This window comes from Rhipicephalus microplus, unplaced genomic scaffold, assembly GCF_043290135.1.
Source record: "Rhipicephalus microplus isolate Deutch F79 unplaced genomic scaffold, USDA_Rmic scaffold_49, whole genome shotgun sequence".
Classification (NCBI taxonomy): Eukaryota; Metazoa; Arthropoda; class Arachnida; order Ixodida; family Ixodidae; genus Rhipicephalus; species Rhipicephalus microplus.
The window spans coordinates 2620-19897 of record NW_027464622.1 but is presented as its reverse complement, the minus strand read 5'-3'; the positions used below and the strand labels follow the sequence as shown (position 1 = coordinate 19897).

General features: G+C 44.1%; 1 protein-coding gene across 1 annotated transcript; it reads left to right on the top strand.

Annotated features, from left to right (window-relative positions):
* Window positions 1-1314: 1314 nt before the first annotated feature.
* LOC142788245 (sterile alpha motif domain-containing protein 3-like) lies at window positions 1315-13037 on the top strand. The gene is made up of 9 exons (XM_075884840.1): window positions 1315-6233; window positions 9045-9154; window positions 9232-9462; window positions 9530-9614; window positions 10332-10478; window positions 11892-12116; window positions 12248-12422; window positions 12557-12630; window positions 12717-13037. The coding sequence occupies exons 1-9, from the start codon at window positions 6090-6092 to the stop codon at window positions 12984-12986; spliced, it is 1461 nt and encodes a 486-aa protein (XP_075740955.1). The 5' UTR covers window positions 1315-6089; the 3' UTR covers window positions 12987-13037.
* The last annotated feature ends 4241 nt before the right edge of the window (window positions 13038-17278 follow it).

Genomic DNA, 17278 nt, shown 5'->3' with positions numbered 1-17278 from the left:
TTGGCATGGATGTTTACCACGCTGAAATACACGACAAGGATTTTGTGAACACCCCGCTTTGACCCCAGCGGATTCACTATCTCCACTTCGTCGCTGTACAACACAAAAAAAAGCGTATACTGCGCGCCATCCTCGAGTAGTGCATGCAACTTTTCTTTGTATATGCAGCCATCCCTAAAATTATGCAGCGTTGGTGAAGGCGCTCCTGTTGAGAAATCTAGCTCTATGTGGTCGCGGAAGTTCTCAGAGGACATAAGATTTCGCATGACACCACTTATAGGAACAAACTGAAAAGTCTCACCAGCACCAAGATCACGCACTTCAGGCTTTACGTAGGGCAGGTGACGCTTGGCGAATTGCTCTCGCTTATATTTACTACTTGCTGCTTGAAAAATATCCTCTAAGAATTCACCAGCGAGTAACTTGCGCAGTTCGATTCCTGCCGACTCCATCGCGATGTTATTTTCAATGACAGAAGCGAATGTCCGAATTATGTCGAGAAAGGTAATCTTGAAGTCATTGAAAACACTTTCTGCCGTAGAGTGCGGTAGCTTGTGCACTTCTGCAACACGAAAAAAAAGTAAGCACAGCTGTTTTTTTATTTTCAGCACGAAGTCGTTGATTGTGGTCACTCGAGCAGTGGGAACAGAGACCGCATCGCATTCCGTGTTGATCATGTTCGACGAGCAACCAGATGAAAACATTTCACTGTGATCACCCACTGTGTCGTGCGCAGCGCAGCTTGTTGTGGCACGCACCGGTGGTTCTTCGAGGACTGTTGGTTCAACACCGGCTTCCTCTGCGTCATCCATGTCCATATATCGTCTGTGCACACGGTAAATGTGCCTTCGATAAGATTCGAACTCACTGTAGGTTTTCGCACACCCATCCACACCGCACATGATAGAAAATCTATTGTCGTGGCGATGGTCTCTTATGTGCCAGACGACTTTGCAGAGCTTCGTGGACGAGAACGCACATCTTGGGCATGAGTGTAACATGTTCACTCGCGGCAGTATTTGCGTACAGCCGCTGGGCGGTATTCTGGACTAAGTACGCCGACGGCTCACCATGATTACAGGTAGCTACATGGCAGACGTAACTGCAGTTCTATCCGTAGTTTTCACCAGCCGAACTGGGCCAGCATGGCTTACCATTTAGGACCAAAAAGTTGACAAGACGGCGGAGGGCGAAAAACATGAACCGGCAACACGTGGAAGCTCCGCATTCTTTGAGGGTTTTTGCACGGCCGGGCTAGACTGCACCTGGAAGGCGGGCGTCGTGGAGGAAGGGGGGGGGGGGTGGGTGGCAAGGGTGAGATATTTTCACTGACAATAAGGATAAGGAGTAGTTGCCTTTACACGGGAATTCATGTGCCGTCTTAGCTGCGGGTAGCGAGAGGGTACACATTCCTACACGTGTCTAGCAGCGCCGTGAATATTGGTCGATGCAGAAACGGTTTCTTTCAAAATCAAGTTCAAGATCTAGTGAAGGATTCGACGAAACACCGTCTGGCGAGGGGCATACGTGTCTTGCAAATAAACAAACACTCGCCAAATTTGCAACGATATACGTTGCAATTAGCGAGCGTTTGTTTATTTGCAAAACAAGTTCAAGATTTGAAAAAGCCACGCTAAACTGGACGGACATGCTTTTCGTGGAAGTACACTGTGCAGGTGGATTTCTTGGACCTGCCCTTCATCGTGCCCGAAATACAGGCTGCCCGTAGGGAAAGCGCATGGGTTGGTTTACTTCATGCCACGCACGTGCTTATTGTGACATTTCATTCGTAGGGCAAGTATTGAACTTCCTGAGAAGCTACGGCAACATAAGAGCGATGTCCCCAAGTTCCAGTGACAAAGAGTACGTTCGCGGACCACGGCATCTATTTTCACAATGCCGGCGTCGTCGAACAAGATGCAGCTTATTTAAACAGGTTTTCGCGAAATCCTGGCCTATCCAAGACAGTCAGTCAGTCAACAAACTTTTTACACATTCCCCTGAGGAGCTGACGTCTTTCAAGACGGCTGGTCGGCTGCGGGCGGCACCCACGTCGGTACAGGAAGGGCATGCCCCTTTCGCAAGGAGACAGCCAGTAACTTCAACCGGCTTAAGGTGCGCTGCTAATCGAGTGCGCTCAATATAATTTCGCTCATCATGAAGAATAGGCACGACCCCACGGCAGGAAGAAAAAGTACGCGAATCGTGGAATTTTTTCTTGCAGCTAAAAAAAAAGAAGAAAAGAAGTGGATATTTCAAGGGCTAGTTTTTCTTTGTTAGTCTTGATATTGCACCTAAGAACAACAAAACAAAACATTTGTTTACTCCTTACTTTGATTGGCGTCCCTCTGTTTCAAGTAAAGTCCATTAATTAAAGGACTGCACAGCAAGCATAACCGCAATTAGTCTCCTAACCATGGTTATAGAAATTAAACGGGTGATTCCACGGGAGATAAGGTAATAAACCGAACTGAAGTGAGATCGACAGGAATCTGAAAAGGATGTATCACATTTGATTGAGTATTTCATATTTTATGTATATAGCACCAAGCAGCCCGAAAAGGAACCCAGTTTTCTTTTAAACTGCATAATTTATGGGATCAAAAATATGGAACATATTCAATGCGGGGGACCAATTTCATCACCCGTCGTTCTCGACAGGTGATGAGGGTGTTATAAGCAAACATTACCGTTGAATTTTTTGTGTGAAATGTATGCGACAGAAACAGTAAAGTAACATTTATGAAACGTACTTGTAAAGCGAAGGAAACTATTTTTGAAAAATTTCTGAATATGCAACACTAAGTATAAATTGTTGTTGGGCGATTTGATTTAACGTCAGTAGGGTACATAATACCGCAAACTTGGAAAAAACACAGATTCTAGTAAATAAGTAGGAGGGAGCAGAAAGGTCGTGCGATAAACTTCTTTGTTTATTTGAAAGAACAGGCCACCAGATTACAAATCTCTGCGAATGCGTGCGTCAAAATCGGTAAACACTGGTCACATTCGCGTGTCAGAAAGCTGCAGCTCGTTTTGGTAAAGTAAAATAGTCGTATCAATAATGTAAGCTGTGCCTCTTTTCTTAATGTCAAACGCCCCCAATAGCTCGCACTAATGTTTCGTTGCTTCTGCCTATTATCTTGACCTCGCGAAGCCGAGGATCACATCTGCAGGCTATACCATGCGCAGGTAAATACGCATTTCTTTTATTCTTTAGAGATAAAGGATGCTCCCGAGTCGGTCGTTGAGACAGCGTCCTGTTTGGCCTACGTACGTATTCCCACACGACAGCGGTATTTATGCAACCGTCACGCATTTCACATAAGGTATGGTGTGCTTCTTCAGGCATCCAGGCATTTCTGTCAACGTGGCTGACCCACGGACACCGTCCAGCCAACTTGTGTGGTGCCGAGATTACGCCCACGTACCATGCTTATTCCAGCTCACAATCATCAAAAGGTAGCAAAGGTTTGCTTTTGCGTCCACGTCTGGTGATGATGTAAAAATTTGAACGACTCTCGAGTGCAACGATCCCGGCGGCGATACCAAATGTTTGTTTTGTCGAGAAGTGGGTGACACGTGTTATTGGTACCTACTTTACACAGTGTTTAGACTTGAGTGAATAGCCGTTTGTAGAAGAATTATTAAGATGCTCGCTTAGCCGAATGTTTACACACCGACACCAACTCGAACAATCAGCCATTTTTACACACCAACCCGGTTGCCCCACGTACACCCACCTCAGTTGTCTATTGGCACAATGGTCACAGTAACTTAGAGTGGTCTAGAGTGGCTATAGACCACTCTGGGCTCCGTGTTTCGGAGCACAAACCGAGATCTCAACCAAAAAGTGTCACTTTTTTTGGTCTAGTGAAATATGCCGATGGAATATGCATGCCGATTCGACGCTGCAGTGTACTGGTTTAATATGGCAGACAGTGTGCCATCTTAAGAAGCGGAGGTTGGGAATACTTTCTAAGAAGAATAATAAAACATTAATTGGACAACTGCAGATCGAGAAGACATACGCGCCCGATATGTTTGAACTCTTTAGTGTGATTCAGCGGTCCTCTGGATACCATTCAATTGTACGATATGCCGGGGCCATCCTGATTAAATGCGTCGCAGTGGTCTAGCTAAACTATATATGGTCATATCTCCGACGAGCTTTGTAAAGGCAGCCACCCGCCCCATTATTCTGTCAACTAACATGATTTTAATTAGAACTAACAGACAATGACTCCAAGAAATATATAGAGGGTGTTATTAGAAGTAATTGCAATGTACATGTAAAGAAAGAAAATGGCATGGAAAGATAGCAGTCCGCTGGTAGGGACCAAACCTGTGACCTTCGAATAACGCATGCGATGCTCCAGAGCAGGGGTTCGCAACCTGCGGCCCGCGAGGCACTACTATATATGTGGCCCCGGCAGGACGTCCACCCCCCCCTCTCCTTCTAACCTTATTTCTTCGTATACTTAAAGGACCAGGCAGTTTTGGCCTAAAATGCAATTTTTTTAGTAACCAATGTTTAATTGGAACCTCATGACGCGTGCTTAAAATAAACATGATTTTACAGTTTTTTTACATTATCCCTTTGCTCGCAAAGCCCCCCCCCCCCCTTCCATTTGGCCCGTCGCTGTGCCAACTTCTGCTCTAGAGCATCGCACGTGTCGAAGGTTCGGTCCCTGACTGCGGTAAGTTACCTTTTCGTCCACTTTTATTTCGTCAAACTTACATTGCAATAACTACGAATAACATTCCCTATACTATCTCTGGCATCATTGTCTGTTAGTCCTCATTAATATTCTGTCGAACAAAGAAAAACGAGCCGTTCAGTTTTCACTTCTTTCCTTCAGCCAATGTATGTATATCTTTCCTAACAGAACAACAAGACCTTGAAGCAACAAAAAAAATTTCTCACACAGGTTTTGATAGTGAATATTACCTACATGCAACACAATCACTCCATTAGAGTCTCTCTCGGAGTGAGACCGTGCGGAAGTGACATAATATCGCTTGTAGAATAAATGATGTTGACACCGGTGATTGTTTTGTCACGAACTCAATGGCCACGATAAATGAAATCTTAGCACTTCATTCACGTGCTCGGAGAACATATTCAAGTTCTCATCGAATGGCCGAGAGATAACAGAATTCTTTGCCTACATTATGCTTGAAGCAGTTTGTTTTTACGAGTGGCCTTGAAAACTGTGTCTCACACCTTTCAAAACAACACGTGGGGAGCTGCATCACACTATCTGAAATAACACAACCGCTGCTTAATTAGTATTGAGCGAAGTGGTAGCTGCACATGACTTCTGTCGTCGTAAATTCACGTTAAAACGGACGTGGCATCTGCCTACACGAGCGAGTCATGCAGCAGAGAATTAATATAAATTAATTAATTTGTGCGCTCGATGCACACAAATTGAATTGAGTTAGCTTCTTTGTGGTGGTCTTACTTATTTGTACCAATGTCCATCTGGTTAAGCGCATAATTGTAAGCTATATAAACATGGAAGGTGGTGGCGCGTTACAGTGTCGAACGTTAGGGGGGGGGGGGGGGCAGTGGTTTTCAGAATCGGAAAAGAAAGGAAAAGTGAACCCCGCAAATATTTGCCGCCAACTGCGACACCTGAGCAGTGGTTCACTGGGGAAGGGGGATAATAGACTAGAGTGGAGAGATGAAATGGGAATAAGAAAGCGAGAGAAGAGACCAGGAAAAAAAAAGGGGGGGGAGAACTTGTTCTCTTTTCATGCCCTTCTACTCACTCGCTGTCCCCAACTGGACCGGCATAATGAATAAAATGTTCTTTATTACCTTCGCATGCCAGCTACAGGTTTCAGACAGGACAAATTTCCGCTGCACAGAGCCAAATGGTCTTCAAGATTCAAAATTTTAACAACAGACAGCGTCGTTGTGATAGTTACCTTCAGGAGGCGCTGATTACTGAAACGCGGCAGGGGGCGCACACATCGACGGAAGCTGAGCCAGGCTAGGGTGGCTAGCCAGGCAAAGAGCAGGTTGTCGCAGTGTGAACGTGTCAGCAGCTTTCCTCCCGCGCCCACGTGCTTGTGTATTCATGGAGCCGCCGGAATTCCAATATTTGGTGTCATTTCAAGGCCGCAAGAAGATTATTTCTGCTCGTGGACCGACGGAGGCGGACATTTTGGAAGCCTTGAAGACGACAGACTTTGGCCATTCTTTGCAAGCATGCCGGATTGAGGTATGTTGTCTCTATCCTGAAGTGCATCGAATTGCATTGTGACAGTGGCCCAAACAGTACTGATTATATTCCGTTGTTAGCACGTGCTTCAACAGTTTTACCAAGCATGCGCTCGCGCTTTTCGAAGCGTGGGGCTTTTCTTGCCCTGCTCTCTCACTGGAGCTGTCGGCCCGCGAAGCGTGCACGTGGTCTCGGAGTTGCTGATGGGAGATGTAAACCAGGTTTAATCTCCGCTTCGGCGGCGCGCAACCACCCTTTGCTGGCATTCGCAGTGGTTGTGTTGCGATAATGTAATGGTGCGAATCGGCTATCGGGGTGGTTTTAAAAAAAAAGTGAAGAAATAAGTGTGGCCTCGTAACTGTGGCTCACTTCGGAGGTCAACTCAACAACACTGCACCGAGGATGGGGAAGTGGGAATGACAGATGTAGAGGATGAGAGGTGAAAATGGTAAAAAAAAATGCGCACTCGATCTGTCTCTCGGAGGCACGCACGAACTTTCATTAGCGGAAAGTGGGGCAGCGCGCTTGGTCATCCAGTTATCGAGCAGGCAATGCACCAAGACACGGCGTTGGTAAGATGAGTGGCCGTCGCTGAGTTCGTTTCCTGGTGTTCAAATTGAGCGAGATTGTTCACGAATAAAGGCATAGCTAGGATGTTAAGAGGTTAGGTATGTAAGGAGATCAGCAAAAAAAAGTAAGACTTTTGTACCGCACGTAAAACATGAAATCAATAAAATTGGACTACAAGAAAGACTTATTATCAATTTCGAAGGACATGGAATAGGCTAATTTCTGTGGTTACTGCATGTATCTTCCATAGTGAAAATAGCGTGGGTGCAGAAGCTGCTTGTTAGCATCGGCATGCGCAGGGTTCCCCTCTGAAGAGGGGGGCTGGGTGAAGGTTGCACGCCGGGCACGTTCTCTCCCCCCACCCCGAAATTTTTTTTCGCTCTGCCTACACAGAACAAAATGAACGTTTACCTGCCCGGTACCCACTATAGATCAGAAACGTGCCCTCCCCTCTGAAAAAGATATCTGCATACTACCCTGGCTGACTTTGCGCTGCCTTCTGAAACTCAGCACCCCTCTCCCTATTGTGTCAATGAGTGGGGCAAACATGGCGACCCCCTTCTACGTCTTAATTGACAATAGGGTGAGGGGCGGGGGGACCGCCAGCTGTGCTCCCAGGTATGCTCGTCAGAAACTGAAAATTCTCAAAGCTAGCGTAAAGTGTTGTGTGTGTGTGTGTGTGTGTGTGTGTGTGTGTGTGTGTGTGTGTGTGTGTGTGTGTGTGTGTGTGTGTGTGTGTGTGTGCGTGTGTGTGTGTGTGTGTGTGCGTGCGTGTGCGTGCGTGTGTGTGTGTGTGTGTGCGTGCGTGTGTGTGCGTGCGTGTGTGTGCGCGTGCGTGCGTGTGCGTGTGTGTATGTGTGCGTGCGTGCGTGCGTGCGTGCGTGCGCGCGCAGTCTTGTGTTCTGGATGCTTGTTCACCAATGCTGTACGTTTGCCCCACGGTCGGCATTTCTGTCTCGCAGGTGTCGTTAGGTGTGTTTAATGCTTTGTATTCTTTGATATATTGTGTTGCTTTGTGTAGTGAAATCATCAATAATTATTAGGTGTGTGAGTATTCAAATTACCAATGGAATAGCGACGGATCCTTTATCTCTATTTAGCTATTTCATTGCCGAAATGTGTGCACTCGAAACATTAATGGGCTATCAACACTGTATTTATTAGCGCATGATTTCGCTTCTGCAAAAAACTATGGTGTTGCCAAGCGGTGGTGTTGGATGTTGAAACACAGTTTGAATTTTAGCCATTTTTGTAAAGGTGATAGCTGCCAGGTAAAGCCAGCTACATAGGTCAGAGAAAGTGTTTCCCAGAAACAGTCTGGAAGATAGAAGTGCAGCATAGCGTTCTTGCAGAGTAATATGAGAAGCACGATCATAAGATCGACTTCGACATCGCTTCTGTTCTTGAAACAGAAAGGAATCTATGAAGGAGGCTCTTGTTCAAATGCTGTTACATTCAGAACACACCTGTAAACATGAACCGGTCGTTAGGAACAATTCCCTCTGTATACGTTCACAGCCTCCGATACGCGAGAGAAAGAGAAAGCAGGGGCCATTGTCAAACAAGACGGGGAGATGCTTCCATGACCAATATAGTCATCTCCTTAGGAAAATACCGAATTGGTTCCGAAACGTCGAGATCTCTACGAACTTGGCTAGAGCCATTTCTAATTTCTAAATTGTGATACACTGTAGAAGAAAAGTTTGACGACAGAGATAACAACAGAGCTAAAAAATTTGCTTCAGCTTAGCGCACGCAAGAAATGCAGCCTAATAATTCCTTCAACGTGCGAAAATATAAGGCTCCATGGTCTATTGAATGAAGACTTGTGCCATTAGCGTATACAGTATTTTATAGATAGCAGATACTGTGAGTGTGGTTTTTCGTTGTAGCACAGTGATTATCTTCTGCTAGTACAGCAATCATTAAATGCTTTTGTTTATTTCTAATTGATGTTATGAAACAGTGAAATTTCACAAGTTTAATTGTCACTATTTCACAAATCTGAACTTACTGATACCGAATGTCCAGACGAGTAATTTACAATGCTCTTTACAATACATACATTAAGGGTTTCTCGACAATACACACGGCATCATGATAATAATAAAAAAAAACAGGACAAGTAAAGTGATTCTAGGGTGCTATTGAATATAACATTGGTAGTCTGCTTACTTCAGGTTCTGTGCCTATTGAGGTAACTTTATGGGAATTTGAACATCACATCTGAATCTCTTTCAGGTATACAACGTCCGACATGATGAATTTGTGGACCCACCAGCTGGCCATGTCTTCTCTGAGAAAGATAAAATCAGGCTTGTGTGCAGTGAAAACTTCTTAATGAGCTGCAGGTCAGTACCTAAATTTCAGGTGCCAAGTTTAATATTGCTTTTGGAAAACTGCATCACTTACTAGCCTCTGTTTTCAGCACAACTGACAAAGTGACAGCAGTGCATGAAGGTAGCCTGCCCAAGACCCTTGAAAGTAATGAGCAGTCACCTAGTCAGCAGCTTGCCTGCTGTGAAAATGATTATAGGCTACCACCTGTGCCCTTAGATATTAAGGATGCGATTGAAAGGACACAACCAGGAAAAGTGTCCAGTCACACTAAATCCCGCATTGTAGGGTGGATTGCAAATCATCTCATGACTATAACAGTGTAAGTATAGGCATGTATTTGCATGTGTTTAATTCAGTACAGGTTTTAAAGTTGCTCTTTTTTACAGCTATCCAGGAAGCCTCTACGAAGCAGCTGCAAAATCTCTCGTGTTGGAATATCCAGTGCTAAGGGACACTATTGGCACAGGCTGGGTAAGCACTAAAGCAATGGCATTCCTATAACTTTATTGGGATGTCATACATGTTGGTGAGCTAGACTGCAGGTGCCCTTCAAGTTATTTTGTTCTTGGAGAGCATTCAAGAAGTTTCAACCCCATATTTATTACATTTGAATAATTGCCATGCATGTTCTTAGAGTCGTTTCATCGAACTCTGATAATGGCAGACATTAACTTGAGGGTTTGATAATAATCATCAACTAGGTGCCCATGGCCAATATATTCATATCATGCATTAATAAAGTTAAAAACTGGCCCTGGTTATAAGCTTTAACACCGGTTTAAGAGGATAAATACAGATGTAATGCATCGCTTCTGGGGATTGAATATTACCACTAATGGTATATGTAGTTTCTAATCACAGCTTGAATAGAGGCTCACACAAGCTCAGTTCTGCGACTGAAATGCCACGATCTTCGCCATGCCGCATGGCTCCAGCACATACATAAAATGCAGGAACCGGAGTTTGGAATGAGCAGATAAAGCTAAAATACAACAGATATGCTGATATTACTAGGAACAGCTAAATTTGCCAGGTATTGTCACCTGAATCTGCTTCTGCCCCATAGCAGGTTAAAAGCAGTGTATCAAGGTTCCCAAAGAATCATTTGCTTCAAAAGTGACCATGTTCAAAGAGGACAGTGTCCACTGTGCGGAAATTTGAAATAATAAAAAAAATTGTTGTTTCCAGGACTCATGGAAAGTCTCCTTGAAATACAAATTCGCATATATGAGGAAGTCTCTGTGCACAGTTCCAGCTGTTCAAGCAGCGAGAGCAGCTTACGGAAAACGCAAAGACTTAGAAGAAAGCACCAATACTAAGCGGCACTGCCATGTGGTAAGTGAAACGTCAAATGGACTGGTACATAGAACTCAACTATGAAGTCACTCTTATTTTATGTGTGAGCTACTGAAGTAAAACATTATTCATGTTTTTAACGATATAACCTCTTCATATCAACACATTAAGAAGCCAGGCAAGTTTTCAGGGCCATATTGACAGTTAAAGTATAGTAAATGCAAAATAAGACAAAATAAATTTGGTAAACAAAAAAATCATCTTATCTCCTATGGAGAACAAAACAACAACTTTCACAGTTTTCATGCAAGGCTCTATTATTTGAGTCAAGATGGTAACGCTCTATCAAACTTCTATGTGTCCCTGTATGTTTAAAACTCGGCGTTTCAGCAAGTGCCGCGGGCATGTTGCTCGATTCCTCATTCTTTTCTTCATTTTGTAGCTAGGTTCCCGACTTGGCTGATTCCATGCTCCTTGGTTAGCAAGTAGTAGATTTATTGCTCGGTATCAGCTTGTTATTGACATCATGCATCATTCCAGCTTTAAATATTGTGTTCTACATTTTGCACCATACTTATCACTGAAAGTGACTGACAATCCTTTGATTCAACTATTAAACTCGCATGAGTACTGAAATAAGTGGACAGGTGAAATCAAACTACTGCAGCTCAGTGAGCATGTGATGTGAAAGCTCCAACCAGCGATAATTAATGCCCTTTCAGTGGCCACCATAAACAATGCCCATATGCTATGCTTGGCTTCAATATCTGTCTGTCCTCTACATTAGAAAAGCTCCTTATTGCTCTTTATTTGTTGACTACACCATGTAACTATACATAAACCAATGTTTTTCCAGAAGCTTTTTAGAGGTGAACATTTTTTTTTGGGGGGGAGGCAAGATACATATTAGGTTCGAAATTTCAAGTTTTCAAACTTTCTTTTTATATGAAAGAACAAGCACTACTAACTAATATCTGGTCAAAGTTTTACATATATGACATACATATAAAGGCAACAACTCTTGTATTCTAACACCGACACCGCAGTTGGCAATATTTAAAATCAGTGTTACCTCTTCAGACTCCTTCTGATATAGGTAGGAGGCGTGGTTCACTGGTTTTACACACACATTTGCGATATGCTGGTTCACAAGGTGTAAATTTGGAAGTGGTGAAGTGCCGAGGTGGTCGACATTGGAGAGAATCATTGTGAGAACTTTGATATTAACATAATTTATGACACACTCGCAGAGCAAGATGGTATCAGTACACACTGCTTCAGTTCTCTTACGTAAGTCAACCCTGTAATTGAGTTCTCTACACATGTCCAGTTCAAAAAAATGCCAACATTCTTCAACTGAGCTAGCAAAAAGTTGAGTTTTCATGTCTGCCTATTTCATGTCATTTGTCGTGATCTTTCACTGTGCAGTACCATCTTTTTTTTGCTGATTAGATTGTAGATCTCTCCCAACATGTCGCTTCTCAGCATGATGAGGCTACAATTAATAGCCATATTGACTACATGGTGAAAGAAATCAAGCGGCCTATTCCTGACATGCAAAAACTCGGTGATTCTATGGAGCAGACAAGACCATCTAGACAGAAGTGGATGAAGGAAATGAGGCCATCAACAGCAGATGTGGTGCTGAAATACCCTGCTTTGGCAAAGGCTGAAATGGTGAGCAGAAACAGCTGTGGTTTTGATCCTGCTGCAGAAATGTATGTGAGAGAACTTAACAATGAGTTTTTTTATGTTATCGATAGTTGCAAATTTGTTGGTGATTCGGTACAATTTTTTTGTCGTTCTAGCTTCATGAGGAGTTCATTGCTCTCACTGGCGTTAACTTAGAAAAAAAGGTCCTGGAATTTATAAACCGGTATGGAGACCGGTGTTTTGAGCTTGCGAAGTGTCGTCGTTGCGCGAAGGAAGCTGTGAAAGCAATTGAAGAAGAAGTCGAGGCACTGGATGGTGACGAAAAGAAATGTACGTGTAGAAGCTTGCCAGCTTTTCCAGTTTTCCCAAATTTCCAAACTTTTATAAGTCATTTTCATAGGAGTATTACTGTCAATGCCCTTATATGTGAAAGTTTGATGTGCCTAAAAATATTTCGTCAACAGATCGCTTTGCCGTTGGCATTGTCGAGTTGCTGCCCATGCTCCTAAAGGAGCAGCCGCGATTTCTGCAGGGACCGGTGAGCTTATTTGCTTTACCTTTTTTTATATCAGCTAGTATACTTTTCATCAGTGATGCTGATTTTATGTATTACTCTTTTTACAGGACACCTACCCTGCCCTTTCGCTGAAGGGCAAAAATGCCTCTGAAGCTACAAACATAGTTGCGAGCTTTGAAGGGCTTAGTGTAGAGGTGCTTGATGTAATTGCAGGTATGACGGCGCTTATGGAAATATACTGGATATTCGATGTCAAGTACAGTGGCGCCAACAAAAAAACATTCACTCTACTTGAACATTTCTGTGGCTTGCCGACAAGTGCAAAGCAGATGCCGCTAGTCATACGGCAAATATCATCGCTTGAAAAGGCAACTTAAGTTATGCCTACAGACGTGTGTTATCAATAAATGTTTTCATATAAAAATGCACTGTGTGGCATATTTCATTGCTCCCTGGCTTTTGGAACAATGCATTGTTTTGTTCCTGACAATGTCAGCCGCATAAACCTGTGGTTTTATGCGGCCGTTGACACTCAGCAGTGAATTTGGAGGTGTGTTCGTAGTGTCTTTCATGATAATATATTTCGCAGTGTGGAACAGAACCAGGTGTTTTCCAAGAAAAAGTGCTAAATACCATGATGCAATACATTGGCAATTATTCTGATTTTATATGTATAGTGCATATCTATATTATTGGTATATATACCCGCATTTTCGTCGCATTCATTACAGCTACAATGTTCTCGGTAAAATATGGCCATCAGAATAATCAATTCAACTAACCTGGTGTGCACACAATTGTGTATTCGAAGAGTCTGTCGTACCTCCATACCAGCCGTAGCTAGTAAGAACGTAGCATCGATTACTAACATATTAGCTTCGTAACTTTGGAAGAAGGTAGTGGAACTTGCTACTTTTGGGTAGCAACGGCTTGTCACATATGTTACAACCATATTATAGTAATGGGAGTAGTAGTAACTATTGCTACATATGCCGTTACTAACAGGAAGTAGTAATGGCAAGGCCAGTAACAGTTACTACCCTTGTTGTTGCTACCTGCTGTTAGTAACAGCAACGGTAGTAAGGATTCCTACCCTTGCTTTTACTAGCTGCTGCTAGGAACGGCAAGAGTAGTAACAGTGACTACGCTTGCCGTTACTAACTCCCGTTACTAACAGGGTTGTAACATATGTGACAAACTGTTACTACCCAAAAGTAGCAAGTAGCACTACTTTTTTTTTAAGAGTGTAGGCCTAGCCAGCGAAAGCAGCCACAACGTCCGGGCTTAGCGTCTCGTGCTTAGCACTGACGATGTGGTTGCCGAGCTATGCATGACCCACTACTTGTTATTTATATAACAATGACTCTGGAGAAAAAACTTCAATCCGAAATTTGTAGCGCTTAAGCAGAAACAGTAAAACTTTTATTCTGCGTTAAGAGAACTACACTGCTTAAATTTTGCCAGCCTCGTTTAATGTTCCCGAAATTAAAACACGGTCACATCACTGCCGCCTAACGCACTGCGTTTTTAGTGTCCTCAAATATAGGTTGAAGGAATTATCAAATAGTGTTTACTAAGGCAGCTCGCTTGAACAGGCTATCGGTGAGTAAGATGGACCTCAAGCGATGGCAGAGTGGTAGCGTTATAAAATAAAAAGAAAAAAATCGACGGCAAAGCGGCCGCCACGTGCGAATGTGATACGAGACCACTGGCAGAATTCGACGTAGCGTCGGCATTTTTTTTCCCAGCGATTAGCGAGCAGTGGAACGTTGGTTCCAAACTTGAGGCAAACGAGCGATGCGCGCTTGATTTGTTCTTTAGTTGATGAACCATTATTGGGTTTGGCTGACGGACACTGTGCGGAGGGCACTCTAGTGAGCATCGAAGACTTGGCTCATTGAATCTATAGGCAGAACATTATTGCGAAAAGCGCTTGTTAGCGTTTAATTTTTTTTTCGTTGTTTTCATTCACTCTGTTGTGTAAGGCTGACATGGGCTGACAGTGACATAGTTCCGAGTAAGTCAGAAGTAAAGACAGGATGCATGTGGTGATGCCCGAACTTAGCCTCTTACATAGGGATTACTCTTTGAACGGCGTAAAGTGGCATTGCGACAACGAAACTATAGTGTGTCATCGGTTAATACTGCCAATGAAGTTATGCTAATTGGGAGATAGCCGCATTGGAGGAGTGGTTATGGAACTCGGCTTCTGACCAAGAGGATGCGGATTCAATCCCGGCCGGGGCGGTTGCATTTCGATGGAGCTTAAAAGGTAGCGGGCCGTGAACTGTGCATTGTGAGCGCACGTTAAAGAACACCAGATGATCAAAACTTCCGGAGCCCTCCACTACGGCATCTTTCATAATCGTCTCATGGTTTTGGAACATAAAACACGAGATAATATTACGCTGATCAAGAAGGCAGAGTATACTAAAAAAAAAAAAAGGACGTGTTCAAAGAGTGTTGTTTCGCCTCACAAAAATAGTCCTGAAACCTTGCATGCCTCTCGATTGTATTATCTACGCGCTTCCAACACTTCCACTACTTCCACTCAAGAGTGACAAGCATGTTATCAACGCGAGACATTTTTTGTGTGTGACAGAAAAGTGACGAGTGCCGAAAATTCAAGGAACGGAACGCAAGCCAGCAGCAAAGAAGCCGATTGAAGACTTCTCTGTCGTTACTATGGTGCCACAAACGTCTGCAATCCTCGTTTCGCCCGCTCGCCCCATCGTCCCGAGAAGGGCGCTTTTGTGTTGGGAAGACGACATCCGGCGACTAAAGAGCATGGCGCCGCCGCGCCTTCTCTACAGCTGTACCGAAGGGGGAACACACAAGTGTTCGGGTAAAAGGGAAATCACTTCCAGAGCGGAAGGGAGCGCGCGTAGGCCCCGAACGAGTTTCGACTGCTTGGAATTCGGCAGTTGACGTTCCGCCAGCAAGAAGTGCAGTCTTCGCTGTCGCGAGTCTCGCGTAGGCGACGAGCATGGAGTTAGTTACCCGCGCAACGTATCGAGACGGCTGCAATACCGGGCACCCTCGTCGTCTACCAAGCCGGCGAGATCTTCAGCGGCACCCCGTCAACTCCCCTACGTGCACCAAGAGTTGGCCTGGTCGGTATGGAACATTTAATTGTGGCTTTTTTAAACTGGTATTTTATTACAACCAGCTTTCAATTAATTGTGGTTGTGTGCGCTGCGTTGCATTTGAACATTCAGAAGTGCGACCATGATTGCTTTCTTGTAAATTTTCTTTGTATCTCCTTCAGTTTCTATCACGTTGTTATTTTATTAACGTTCCGTGTATTTGTCTTTTGTTTGTACCTATTGTAGTGATCTTTTAGAGCTAGCATAGTTTGCTTTCTTGTTTTGTAGCTGTTCTTTTCCATCGCGTATCAGTTTTATTCCTGTGTTATTTTGTTAACTCCTGCCTATGCCCTTGTTTTAATTAAATGCTTGTTTGTGTGTAATCAATTGTGCGTGTATGCTCTATGAGTACGTCGGTCGGACCCATACTCTTATACCATACATCTTAGGTTTATACTTCACCACACGTGCAACCCCGCACCGACCTGAGAATAAATTTGAGATGTACCACTTCGAGGCCTTTCAGGCGTCGCAGGCCGAAGCGTAAAGTGGAAGCTTGGGAGTCTGCCGCACGTCGATTTCAGATCGGCGGGGCCTCGCCAGAAGGGCGTGACATATGGCAACTACGTGCAGCCACCCTTTGTCGCGTTTCCGCGTCTGCTTGCCTACCGTTCCGCCGTCTTTTCCGCGCTCATCGGTCCGCGCCACCATCGCGGTTGACCTCCGCCACTCAGCGAGGGAAAGGGGGAAGGTATTTGTACTTATCCTATTTATGCTCGTACGTTTATTTGTATGCGTGCGTGTCTACACATAGAAAGCTTTAAAATTTCGAAAGGAGTGCAAACATCCCCTCCTCCGCCAATGTTGGCTAGTGTGGAGTAAATCACACCAACGCGCCATATCTGACGCCTCAAAGCGGCAAATCTACGTGTATGTATACACCGTTACTGCCGCCGTTGTCTAACAGTCCAAGTCGCCATAGGTCGTTCACTTTAGCCATTAATGTTATAGCCTCGTTTTCCGTCCTACGTTCGCATATGCAATTGCCTTTCTTGGTACCCCAACTGAGTACAGGAAAGGTGGAAACGAAGTGAGCCTGTTCGCCAAGGAAGCTGCTATTGCAGTTAATCTAAACACCCCCTCTTCACATACATTTTTCTAACGAGTTGTCTAAAACTAGGCTGTACACTTTGTAGAAATGCTGCTTTTATACTTGCTGGTAATCTTTTCAATTTCGTCATGGGCGTGAATACATGGAAATGAAGGTATTAGATGATATTCTTCCACAGTGATCGCAATGGCGAAGAATTTTCGGCAATTCATCAGCGGCGCCAGCTTTTCAACACGCTTCTGCCGTGGTGTGATTGGATAGGTTGACACTGTCGTGACACCATATCTAATCACACAACGAAGAAGCATGGCATCGACTTTTATGAATATTAAATGCGACTTTTTTTTTTTAACGGTGCGCATTGGGGCTAGAATACCGAAGACAACAGCGTTCGTCTTCGCGGATGACAGACAGTGACAGTTTTTAAAACCATATGTTACGAGGAGCTCCCTAGGTGTAGGACGACTATGGC